Raw genomic sequence first — 12,915 nt, forward strand, 5'->3', positions numbered from 1 at the left:
TAAGGTGACTAGGCATCAGGATATATGATAAACAGAGTTGCAGCAATTATTATTGTATGTGAGTGTGTGTGCGTGTATGTGTGTAGAGTCAGTATAAATGTGTATTCGTGTTATGTGTGTTGGAGTGTCAGTGTCCGTATGTATGTAGAGTCCTGTGATTGTGCATAGAGACAATGCAAAAATAAAATACAAGGGTCAACTCAAATAGTCTGTGTAGCCATTATTTAGCAGTCTTACAGCTTGGGAATAGAAGCTGTTCTGCCTGTTGTTGTCATACTTGATGCACCGGTACCACTTGCTGTGTGGAAGCAGAGAGAACAGTCTATGGCTTGGGTGGCTGGAGTATTTAATGATTTTCCTAGGCCTTCCTTTCACACCGCCTGATATAGAGGTCCTGGATGGCGAGGAGCTCAGCCCCAGAGATGTTCTGGGCTGTCCGCACCACCCTCTCTAACATCATGCAAACAAGGGCGGTGCTGTCAAGTTGCTCTCAATGGTACAGTTGTATAACTTTTGGAGGATTTGAGGGCCCATGCCAAACCTTTTCATCTTCCAGAGGGGGTAGAGGTACTGTCACACCTTCATCCTGACAGTGTGCATGTGAGTGGACCATTTGAAATACTTAGTGATTTGGACGCCGAGGAACTTGAAGCTCTCGACCGACTACACTGCAGCCCAGTCAATGTGGATGTGGGTGTGCTCGTCCCCACATTTCCTGTATCCCAAACTTGATGATGGTGTTGGAGTCGTGTGTGGCCACAGAGTCGTGGGTGAACAGTGAGTACAGGAGGGGGCTAAACACACACGTCTGTGAGGCCCCCGTGTTGAGTGTCAGCGTGGCGGAGGAGATGTTGCCTACCCTACCACCTGGTGTCGGCCCTTCAGGAAGTCCAGGATTCAGTTGAAGGTGGAAGGTGTCCAGTCCTAGGGTCCTAAGCTTGGTGACGAGCTTGGAGGGAACAATGGTGTTGGACGCTGAGCTGTAGTCAATGAACAGCATTCTCACATAGGTATTCCTTTTATTTAGGTGGGTGAGGGCAGTGTGGAGTGCAATTGAGATTCTATTGTCTATGGATCTGTTGGGGTAATATGCAAATTGGAGTGGGTCTGGAGGTGAATGGGGTGATGGAGTTGATGTGTGCCCTAACCAGCCTTTCAAATTACTTTATGATTACAGATGTGAGTGCTACAGGGTGGTAGCCATTGTGGTATGAAGCCATGGAGTTATTGTGAACTAGAATGATTGAAGTCTTCTGGGGATTACAGACTAGGACATTGAGAGGTGGAAAATTACTGTGAGTATCTTAGATGATGAACTTCCATAAAGGGTGAGGCAATGAACTTCATAAATTAATATCTAATCTATCTAACTAACTTAATTTGTTTATAACGTGAGTCAGTGTCATCAACGTTTTGCAGTCTACACTGGGTTGTAAAATTTGTCTAATTGCAATTTACAACCAAAACCTAATACAAGGCCAAAACAAAACATATTGTCTACATTCATTTAACATTTATTGAACATACATGTGAGGTCTAGAATTATATCATTTGCATTATTGCAGAATATCAATGATGAATTATCCGTGGAAATTGGTGAGGGTTGAAAATGTGTGTGAGTGTGTGAGTCAGCCTGATAAGAACTTTGTAAAAAATCTTACTGTATGCATGTGGAAATATCTGATAACATCTGCTGTCTATAGCATCTCCACTTGACACAGATAGCTCTACACCACAGATTTCTGCAAAAGAGGAAAACAGCATCCTACGCTTTTCACATCAACAAAAAAAGAAGAACATATGCTTGGGGGTTTCCTAAAATAATTGTCATACAGTAGACCGAGTGTGACTATGCATAGACAGTGCCTTCAGAAAGTATTCATACCCCTTCGCTTATTCCACATTTTGTTGTGTTACTGCCTGAATTCAAAATTGATAACATTTTTGTAACTTTATTGAAAATTAAATACAGAAAGATCTAATTGATATACACTACCATTCAAAAGTATGGGGTCACTTAGAAATGTCCTTGTTTTTGAAAGAAAGCTATTTTTTGTTCATTCAAATAATATCAAATTGATCAGAAATACAGTGTAGACATTGTTAATATTGTAAATTATGATTGTAGCTGGAAACAGCTGATTTTTTATGAAATATCTACATATGCGTACAGAGGCCCATTATCAGCAACCATCACTCCTGTGTTCCAATGGCACGTTGTGTTAGTTAATCCAAGTTTGTAATTTTAAAAGGCTAACTGATCATTAGAAAACCCTTTTGCAATTATGTTAGCACAGCTGAAAAACTGTTTCTGTGATAAAAGAAGCAATAAAACTGGCCATCTTTAGACTAATTGAGACTAATTTTATTCCATGCGAGAAATTGCAAAGAAACTGAGGTTCTCGTACAACGCTGTTTACTACTCCCTTCACAGAATAGCACAAACTGGCTCTAACCAGAATAGAAAGAGGAATGGGAGGTCCTGGTGCACAACTGAGCAAGAGGACAAATACATAAGAGTGTCTGGTTTGAGGAACAGACACCTCACACGTCCTCAACTGACAGCTTAGGACCCGCAAAACACCAGTCTCAACGTCAACAGTGAAGAGGCAACTCCGGGATGCTGGCCTTCTAGGCGGACTTGCAAAGAAAAAGCCATATCTCAGACTGGCCAATAAAAAAAAGATTAAGATGGGCAAAAGAACACAGACACTGGACAGAGGAACTTTGCCTTGAAGGCCAGCATCCCGGATTCACCTCTTCACTGTTGACGTTGAGATCTCCAGTTTCTTGGCAATTTCTCGCATGGAATAGCCTTCATTTCTCAGAACAAGAATAGACTGAAAAGACAGTTTTGGACTATTAGGCGTAGGCAACAGATCTTAATGAGTGCTATTTTAAAAGATTGGAGTACCCGCCAGGATCGCTCAATTACATTAAATTAGTTGCATTGTGTAGCTTACACTACACCAGTGGCGTGTATCCATGGATGCCAAGGGAAGCCAATAATATACAGTTGAAGTCGGAAGTTTACATACACCTTAGCCAAATAGATTTAAACTCAGTTTTTCACAATTCCTGACATTTAATCCTAGTAAAAATTCCCTGTCTTAGGTCAGTTAGGATCACCACTTTATTTTAAGAATAATATTAGAGAGAATGATTTATTCTCACTTTTATTTCTTTCATCACATTCCCAGTGGGTCAGAAGTTTACACACACTCAATTAGTATTTGGTAGCATTGTTGAACTTGGGTCAAACGTTTCAAGTAGCCTTTAACAATCTTCCCACAATATGTTCGGTGACTTTTGGCTCATTCCTCCTGACAGAGCTGGTGTAACTGGGTCAGGTTTGTAGGCCTCCTTGCTCGCACAGGCTTTTTCAGTTCTGCCCACAAATTTTCTATAGGATTGAGGGCTTTGTGATGGCCACTCCAATACCTTGACTTTGTTGTCCTTAAGCCATTTAGCCACAACTTTGGAAGTGTGCTTGGGGTCATTGTCCATTTGGAAGACCCATTTGCAACCAAGCTTTAACTTCCTGACTGATGTCTTGATATGCTGCTTCAATATATCCACATACTTTCCCCCCTCATGATGTCATCTATTTTGTGAAGTGCCTGATGTTGCCACCCCCGTGCTTCATGGTTGGGGTGGTGTTCTTCGACTTGCAAGCCTCCCCCTTTTTCCTCCAAACATAACGATGGTCATTATGGCCAAACAGTTCTATTTTTGTTTCATCAGACCAGAGGACATTTCTCCAAAAAGTACCATCTTTGCTTCCCTTGACAAAAAAGTATTTTTTAAAATCCAATCAGCGTTGAGCTAAACTGAGCGAGCTCAACTGTGAATGGTCCTGAAAGTATAAAGGGAGGCCAGCTTGAAATTGGCATCACTCCTATCAAATCCCATTGAGAGCATACACCATTGACAGAAAAACTTGTTCCTTTCCTAAATTAGCCATGGTTAGAGATAGGGATTTGGACTTGTGGTTTTACTTAATTCTCCATACTGGCCAATGTTTATGACGACGATTCTGATCCAATCATTAATTCATGCATTGTGCCCCTGGCCTGAGAAGATGGAAGTTCAACATGCAGCTAGATGTAGAACGCTAATGTTAAGTAGCTAACGTTTCCCATGAATGGAAGTTTGGCGAGCAAGCATTTTAGACTAGGACAACAAAATATAAATGCTTTTACTGTATGAAAACCATGGACAGCCACATCATATGTATCTTACATTGATTGGACTAAATTGTTTTTGGCATCTTTAAGTTGTCACTGTGTTAGACTAAGCAGAGGTGATTTGATGATGTTTAAGTGGAAATGGTGCTGGAATAGTGGAGGCAGCTCCTGTTTTCTTTGTTACTTATAGTGGACTGGGCAGTAGCCTAGCGGTTTAGAGGTTGGGCTAGTAACTGAAGGTTGCTGATTCTAATCTCTGAGCTGACTAGGTGAAATTTGTCGATGTGCCCTTGAGCAAGGCACTTGACTCAAATGTAAATGTAACACTGCGGTTCTAAATCAACAGTTGTCTTGTGGTCTGAAACTGTTGGAAACATGAACTTGCTTGACTATGCTGTAGGTCATGTTACTGTACATGCAATATACTTTACTGGACAGAGGTTGCTATCTGGTTTTGTGATAAAAACAAAGGCTTGGTTGAATTTATTCTGCCACTGTGTCTTTTTATTGTCTCAGCCTTTAAGCAAATACAGTATATCATGGTAGCAAGGCATATGAATTAAGGGAGGGGGGGGGGGGCTTGGCTGCCCCAGTGATTTTACCCACGAACCACTACTGCACACTGCACTACACTGTATCATAAATACACTTTCATTTAATTAGCTTCAACACATGGCTACAATATACCCTATTAAAGAATAAAATAAAATAGAGAGGTGAACTATCAATTCATAAAGTGTATTTTCATAGATGAAACCATAATTTCCCTACCTCTAGGCTGCTATAGCCTACATACTTATTTGGTCTGTCATTAAATGTTTTTTCATGGTAATTTAATATAATTAATCAGAATACATTTTCCAGAAATAGTTTTACCAGCTCCATGTATTTTCAAATTAAAAAAGGTGGGGGAGTGCTCCTGAAGCATTACCTACACCCCTGATACTCAGTTTTCTCCTATCACAGCCTTAACTGTTTTAAAATCCCCATTGGCCTCATGGTGAAATCCCTAAGCGGGTTCCTTCCTCTCTGGCAACTGAGTTAGGAAGGACACCAGTATCTTTGTAGTGACTGGCTGTGTTGATACATCATCCAAAGTGTAATTCATAACTTCACCATGCTCAAAGGGATGTTCAATTGCATTCTTTTTATCCATCTACCAATAGGTGCCTTTTTTGTGAGGAATTGGAAAACCTCCCTGGTCTTTGTGGTTGAATTTGTGTTTGAAATTCACTGCTCAACTGAGGGCCCTTACAGCTAATTGTATGTGTTGACTTATTGTTACAAGACATTTCAGCTTTTAATTTTGTATTAATTTGTAAAAATGTCAAAAAACACAATCCCACTTTGACATTATGGGGTATTGTGTGTAGGCCAGTGACAAAAAAACGACATTTAATTCATTTTAAATTTACATTTACATTTAAGTCATTTAGCAGACGCTCTTATCCAGAGCGACTTACAAATTGGTGCATTCACCTTATGACATCCAGTGGAACAGCCACTTTACAATAGTGCATCTAAATCTTTTAAGGGGGGGGAGTAACACAACAAAATGTGGAAAAAGTCAAAGGGTGTGAATACTTTGTTTATATTAATTCAGTTAAAGGGGCAATCTGTAGTTACTACATCCATTTTTGGACTTATGTATGTAGCTTAGTTCAACTGTCTTTCACCATCAGAACTCAAAATATAAGTGTGTTTTACTCCAATGTTTTACATAGCTCTATGAATTTGAGAGTGGTTACATTTCTCCAACCCTATCCATGTTATTGCTTTAACTGCTGATTGCCGCTTTAAAGGCTTGCAGTAATTGCGATTGTATACCCATATTTGATCTATTACAACTAAATAATGCAGGAGGACAACATACAAAGTCACACATCTGAAGATTCAGCTTCTTCCAGGACTGCTGATGTTGTTTGATGATGTCATGTTTTCAAATAGCTGATGAAATACAGTAAGAGGAAAAAATATTTTTAGCAAAATTTTGTCATACACTCTGACCCCTTCCTGCTTGATCCACTTCTTGTGAAGATTCGTCACCAGCTTTCCACTGACAGAGGGGTGCTGGAGAGAAGTTGTAAGCACTGTGGTGGCACTGCATTGAATCTTATCTTCACACCATCATGTTTACAGAGTCCCCTACCTCTCAAAAAGGAAGTGAATATAAAGACTACAGCCATTGATCAGTAGTGGTTAACTTGGCAAGCTACGGGGGCGTAGGGACATTTTGAGATTATAATGGTAGTGTGTAATGGCACCTACTCTTCAACAAAATATTAATATAACTCTGGAAGTTCCATTATGCATCTGGACAGTATTTATATGGGGAGATGTAACTCTTACGGACTCAGACTAAAGAGGAACCAAGACAACAGGGCAAAAGCCAGACCTTCGACAAATCTTAAACCATCATGAAGACTACCTGCTTGGCTCTTGGGTTATTGCTGTTGACAGTGTTCCACTCCTATGCTACCCGTAAGTTCATTACATTTTCATAAGGATTGTGCATTAACAGAAGGATGTAACCCAAGTGGGTGCTTATGTGCCCTCTTGATAGGGGCACTTAGATAAGTTATCCTTTTATGATCTTGATTATATACCTGTAAGATTGTCATGTTTATCTTGGGCTGATTGCCTCGTAGTCAATAGTCACAAGGATGTTCTAATTGACCCATCCTATCCCCCCACAGCTCTTGGACTGCAGACTTCACCAGAAAGCTGCTGTTTCCACTTCCTCAAAGTGAGTGTCCCCCACAAAAAGATTGTCTCAATCCAGAAGACTCACAGTGGCTGCCCCCTACCAGCATTTGTGTAAGTGTTTGTTCCTCTTCCAGTGATGCCAGAGTTCAACAGCAAACGCTTAGTTTGAGGCCATTGCATTGTCTCAATTATGGAAGACTAAAGAACTAGTGACTTTCACTGACTTGCAACAGTCATTAAAGGAATAGTACCCATCTGAATAGTACCCTTTTCTTTGTACCATTATTTTTCTACTACAGGGTAAAAACTGTCAAGGGGAAATTGATTTGCTTCCAGTTGAGTGAGCGGTGGGTACAGAAAGCCTTCAACCGGCTCAAATAGCCAGCAGCTGTGGCCACATGTAGAGGCATTGAGAGTTCCAGTCATCCTTGACAACCTCCTCATCATGACTCAAGCCTCACCAGCTCCATGAAGACTACTCTATCCTCGACATACAAGTAGAGACAGAGTTTTAATGTAGCTCACTGGATGGCACCAAACGGTTGGTTATCATCTTACCCCATGTTTTACTGTATATGTTCACTTTACTATAAAAACTTTCAGAACTATTTCCTATAACACTTAACAGTAAGAAAGTGACATGTTTATCACTTTGGAATGCAGCAATAACTATTTTGCAATATATGGAATTGATATGAGTTAAGATGCACATGCACGTTATTGTGTTTTAATGTACTGTATGTGAGAATCCACTGCTTTAATAAAAGGAGAGGAAACATTTCACTTAAGCATAACCTTCATCTTTAATATTAATAATGTACAGTTAGAGAGAACAGATGATAATAAAATGATGAACAGAATAAAGCTGAAGAGTGTAGATATATATAAAAAAAAATATATAAAAAAAAACAATTCCTAAAGTTATGGCTACCTTCAACATTATTAGATAGGGGAGTGGTTAAATAATGATTTAGGAAAGGTTTGTCTCAGACCTTAGCTCAAATGAGCCTTTAAGACTTCTCAGACCACAGACTAACTTCTGACTATTACAACTCAGAGACCTGCAACAAGAGACTGGTCCTGAGAAAGCATACAGTTGGCATAGAGTATTATTGTGTGTGTGAGTGTGGCTTATGAAGGCAGTGTAGGTCGGGTCAGAGGTTGTCTTCTGGGATTTGGGGCTTGTGTTCAGTTGTGAAGTATATAACAATTTACAGTCAATTCCATTATGTATGTGAACCAGAAGAAAATGACAGGGGTTTTATGTGTGTTGTATTTATCTGTGCATTTTCTGTGTCCCTTTTGCATGTCTTCAAGTGCATATTAAGATTTCTAGAGGTTTGTCAAATCAAGACCACACTAAAATAATAATTGTTGAACCACTTAAATGATCCTACTGGATTCAAGGGATTGTTGTCCAACCATACATACATAATATATTCAAATAAAACTTGACGGACCTCAGAGAGGTAAGGGTTTAGAGGTGTCACACAATGTGTCTCAGTGTCAGAGTCTCACCATGCGTTTGGGACAAACCCATGCATTTAGAGCTCTCGGTACAGTCTTCAGAACAGGGGACAAGGGATAGATAGGGCTTTAGGTTTAGGGCTTTGACAAAATCCATCACTTCACAATATAAGACATTGCCATAATCACGGTTATCATTGCTTTAGACACCCATATGATTTGTGTAACATTATCTATATAATAGGGACATAATTATCTGCTTCAGTATCCAGAGAATGTTATGACACTGACAATGTTACTGTTTATACCGTTAAGTGTGTCTTCTATTCGTAAAATAGAAGACACAAACACATGGTTTACAGGCACGTGCACACACACAGGCACCCACACACAAGTACACACACATTTAAGATAGGTCACCCCCTTTCCTGAACCTGGCTTTTTCATTTCGACTTGGCTTTTGACTGTCATAATTCAAAACAATTATTTTCCTGTTTCTTGTACACTCGCACCTGACTCGAACCCTTAATAACCACCTACAAGTGTGTGTTTAACATGCACATGTCCCAGGAGTTCAGGGAATGTCTGAGCGTACGTAATGGAGTGTGCTTGTGAATGGTCTTGAGCTTCCTCTGCTGGAAGAAACAGGTGAGCTAGCTAGAGAACAGATTGTAGTACACTAGTATAAAGGATGGCTATGCATGATGCCTGCCATGTGTAAAAGTCCAAAGATCAGAGGGACATAATTTCCTCCTTGTCAGGAATAGAAATAAAAGGTTTTGGCAGACCCCCAAAAGAGGGATGTGGCTGTGTGTGTGTGTGTGTGTGTGTGTGTGTGTGTGTGTGTGTGTGTGTGTGTGTGTGTGTGTGTGTGTGTGTGTGTGTGTGTGTGTGTGTGTGTGTGTGTGTGTGTGTATAGTGGTGTATGAGTGTGACATTGGGGCGTGTTGTTGTATGTACTGAATGAGATGCATGTGTGAGGTCCATGTATGACCTAAATAGTATAATAGGGTCAGCTAGCCCACTTTAGAATGTGCAAGTGTAAACACCCTCGTAGCCCTGAGCTAAGTGCAGTGTGAACGCGGCTTATTTGCGTGCGCGTGTGTGTGTGTGTGTATATATGGTTTGAGGGTCATAGATTGTGTGAACATCAAAAATGATGTAAAAACAAGTTTGCAATATTTAATTGGAGGAATAGGTTCAACTTAAAATATTTTTCCCTTCTTTTTGTTCTTTTCCATGGTCCTGTAAAAAAAAAGAGAGAGAAAAAGGGAATGATTTAATATCTCAAAATTGCATTTAATTGAGAAAAATAGACAAAACATAATATATGCTTGTCTGAGAGAATAAGAGGAAGGACGATTAAATATGTCAGCCACTCACTTAGAAGCGTCAAGTTTCTGCTGCTCCAGTATACGTTGCTGTGCCTCCCAGTTTGACTTCTCTTCCTCATGGTGACGCCGCTTCTCCTCCAGTTCCTTATACTGAACCTCCAAGTTCTTTTTCATCTGCTCGTGGCGTCGCTCCAGCTGAGAAGGGAGGCAAATGTGTTACTTGTGAATAAAACAGACAGATACACACATCCAAATTGACTTGAAGCTCTACCTCGCCTGTCCTTATTAGAGGTCAACTGACTATGATTTTTCAACACCGATACCGATTATTGGAGGACCAAAAAAAAGCAGATCCCGATTAAATCGGACGATTTTTTACATTTTTATTTGTAATAATGACAATTACAACAATACTGAATGAACACTTATTTGAACTTTATATAATACATCAATAAAATCAATTTAGCCTCAAATGAATAATGAAACATGTTCAATTTGGTTTAAATAATGCAAAAACAAAGTAAAAGTGCAATATTTGCCATGTAAGAAAGCTAACGTTTAAGTTCCTTGCTCAGAACATATGAAAGCTGGTGGTTCCTTTTAATATGAGTCTTCAATATTCCCAGGTAAGAAGTTTTAGTTATTATAGGAATTATAGGACTATTTCTCTCTATACCCTTTGCATTTCATTAACCTTTGACTATTGGATGTTTTATAGGCACTTTAGTATTGCCAGTGTAACAGTATAGCTTCCGTCCCTCTCCTCGCTCCTCCTTGGGCTCGAACCAGGAACACAACGACAACAGCCACCCTCGAAGCAGCGTTACCCATGCAGAGCAAGAGGAACATCTACTAGAAGGCTCAGAGCGAGTGAGGTTTGAAACGCTATTAGCGCGTGCTAACTAGCGAGCCATTTCACTTCGGTTACACCAGCCTCATCTCGGGAGTTGATATGCTTGAAGTCATAAACAGCGCAATACTTGACGCACAACAAAGAGCTGCTGGCAAAACGCACAAAAGTGCTGTTTGAATGAATGTTTACGCGCCTGCTTCTGCCTACCACTGGTCAGTCAGATACTTAGATACTTGTATGCTCAGTCAGTTTATATGCAACGCAGGACATGCTAGATAATATCTAGTAATATCATCAACCATGTGTCGTTAACTAGTTATTATGATTGATTGATTTTTACAAGATAAGTTTAATGCTAGCTAGCAATTTACCTTGGCTTACTGCATTCGCGTAACAGGCAGTCTCCTTGTGGAGTGCAATGAGAGACACGTCGTTATTGCGTTGGACTAGTTAACTGTAAGGTTGTAAGTTTGCATCCCCCGAGCTGACAAGGTGAAACTCTGTCATTCTGCCTGTCCCTGAACGAGGCAGTTAACCCACCGTTCCTAGGCTGTCATTGAAAATAAGAATGTGTTCTTAACTGACTTGCCTAGTTAAATAAGGATTAAATGTGTAAAAAAACACAAAAAAACGGCAAAATCGGTGTCCAAAAATACCGATTTCTGATTGTTATGAAAACTTGAAATCGGCCCTAATTAAATCGGCCATTCCGATTACTCGGTCACTTCTAGTCCTTATGTCTCCCAATTGGTGTACACACACACACACACCTCAGCCTCAGAGTCCTTCAGTTTCTGTTTCTTCTCCTTGACCTTCATCTCAAACACCTGCTCCATCTCGGTTTCCATCTTCTTCATCTTCATGACATGTTCCCTCCGCTCCTCCTCCATCTGGGCCAGGGGGCTCCTACAGGTCAAAGGTGAGGGACCAAACATCAAGAATCACTAACAGTGACCAGTGAGTAACGAAGCACATCCCAACCAATACGGTCTGGTCACCGTCACTTAATGACATTATGACTCAAACGTCAGGTTCATCTATGAAATAAGCTTTACAGCATATTTTAGATTCTTTCTCAGCCTGTCTGATTACTATTGAACATATCAGATCTATGGTATTTCCTCTGATGATTAAGGTCTCTCTCCTACCTGGTCATTTGGTTCTTGGTCTTGCTGGTGTCCACTCCTCCATTGCAGGTTACGGCAGCAAGCTTCCTGCTGCGGTAGTTCTCATAGTGGACGTTGTTGGTCACATCCTTCAGATCTTGCATATGGGTCCTACAGGAGAGAATTGGGGAAGTTGGGTCTCAAATAATTATATCACTGTAAATACCGTGTTATAATCACTGACAATAATGGATGAATAAAAGGGTTGACATGCATCCTCTGTCTCTCACCTGATCAGCATGTTCCGTAACACAGTGAAGTCACAGTGCTCGCCGTTCTCCACTAAAACAGGAAGAGAGAGAGATGTCAGAGACCCACAGAGATTGTTCTCTTCACATCGCCATCAATCATTATTGGGTACTGCTAGAATACACACCAGTTCCCAGAATTCCCGGTAACATTACAAAGGCTCTCGGATCAAAAGGGACAATTTCTACTCCCGGAGCCAAAAATCACTGGGTCACTCAGCTAGTCTACATTCTTATTACAGGTGAGACTGTTAGGTAGTCAAACACACAGACAACACACAAAGTAATTGGCCAAAAGGACCCGTGCTCAGACTGTAAACAAGAATGTGTCTGCTCAGTGAACACACAGACATGGTTAAAACTATCACGAAGGACAGAGACACATTTCACTGGACCACTGCTCAAACACACACATTCAGTAGTATACAGTACAAAGAGTAGTCAACAGACAGACATGTCACAGACCAGACAGACCACTGCTCTAAGGCATACATTTCAGCTGATTAAACACACACATGGTTAAAAGATCACATGGGATTCTGGAAAAGGACCGCAGAGACACTGCTGCTGAGGATGTGGATTTCTCCTCTTTCCTGATCAAAACATGTCTCCTTTACTACATAGCTCCTCTCCCCAGGCCCCACCTTATCTGGGGCTAAGCCTAATGTGCATCACGCTGTCAGCTGTGGATCTCAGGAAGAGGAGGACACCTTACCCATGAGGTGCATGCATAGAGCCCCTGCTGTCACCTACCTGAGTGACTTCTGACGGGAGGGAGGAGAGGGCACACAGGAACCCAGGTCCTGCCCAGGTGACCCCTGTAACCAGTGTCTGTCCACCCTGACTGTCTACTGAACGAGGGGTTACATGAGGGGAGATGAGGGCTGGCAGGGCAGGCCAGCCTCAGTGATGGGATGGGAGAGGAGGAGGGTTTGGTTGAGGTGGGGTCACAGG

The 12,915-nt window shown here is 40.9% G+C and overlaps 1 protein-coding gene and 1 pseudogene across 2 annotated transcripts in view; one reads left to right on the forward strand and one right to left on the reverse strand.

The window, feature by feature from the left end:
• The first annotated feature begins 6,408 nt into the window (after window positions 1-6,408).
• LOC124037911 (C-C motif chemokine 4 homolog) lies at window positions 6,409-7,676 on the forward strand. The gene is made up of 3 exons (XM_046353160.1): window positions 6,409-6,668; window positions 6,884-7,004; window positions 7,193-7,676. The coding sequence occupies exons 1-3, from the start codon at window positions 6,605-6,607 to the stop codon at window positions 7,272-7,274; spliced, it is 267 nt and encodes an 88-aa protein (XP_046209116.1). The 5' UTR covers window positions 6,409-6,604; the 3' UTR covers window positions 7,275-7,676.
• A 1-nt stretch (window position 7,677) lies between these two features.
• The window catches only part of LOC124037909, a 29,107-nt pseudogene continuing 23,869 nt past the window's right edge, over window positions 7,678-12,915 (reverse strand). The window contains exons 9-13 of the transcript XR_006839264.1: window positions 11,944-11,995; window positions 11,696-11,824; window positions 11,318-11,453; window positions 9,744-9,889; window positions 7,678-9,605 (exon numbers count right to left, since the gene is read on the reverse strand). The product of XR_006839264.1 is annotated as a septin-7-like (transcript). The remainder of the gene's footprint in view (window positions 9,606-9,743; window positions 9,890-11,317; window positions 11,454-11,695; window positions 11,825-11,943; window positions 11,996-12,915) is intronic.

Source organism: Oncorhynchus gorbuscha, linkage group LG01 (assembly GCF_021184085.1).
Source record: "Oncorhynchus gorbuscha isolate QuinsamMale2020 ecotype Even-year linkage group LG01, OgorEven_v1.0, whole genome shotgun sequence".
NCBI classification, from domain to species: Eukaryota; Metazoa; Chordata; class Actinopteri; order Salmoniformes; family Salmonidae; genus Oncorhynchus; species Oncorhynchus gorbuscha.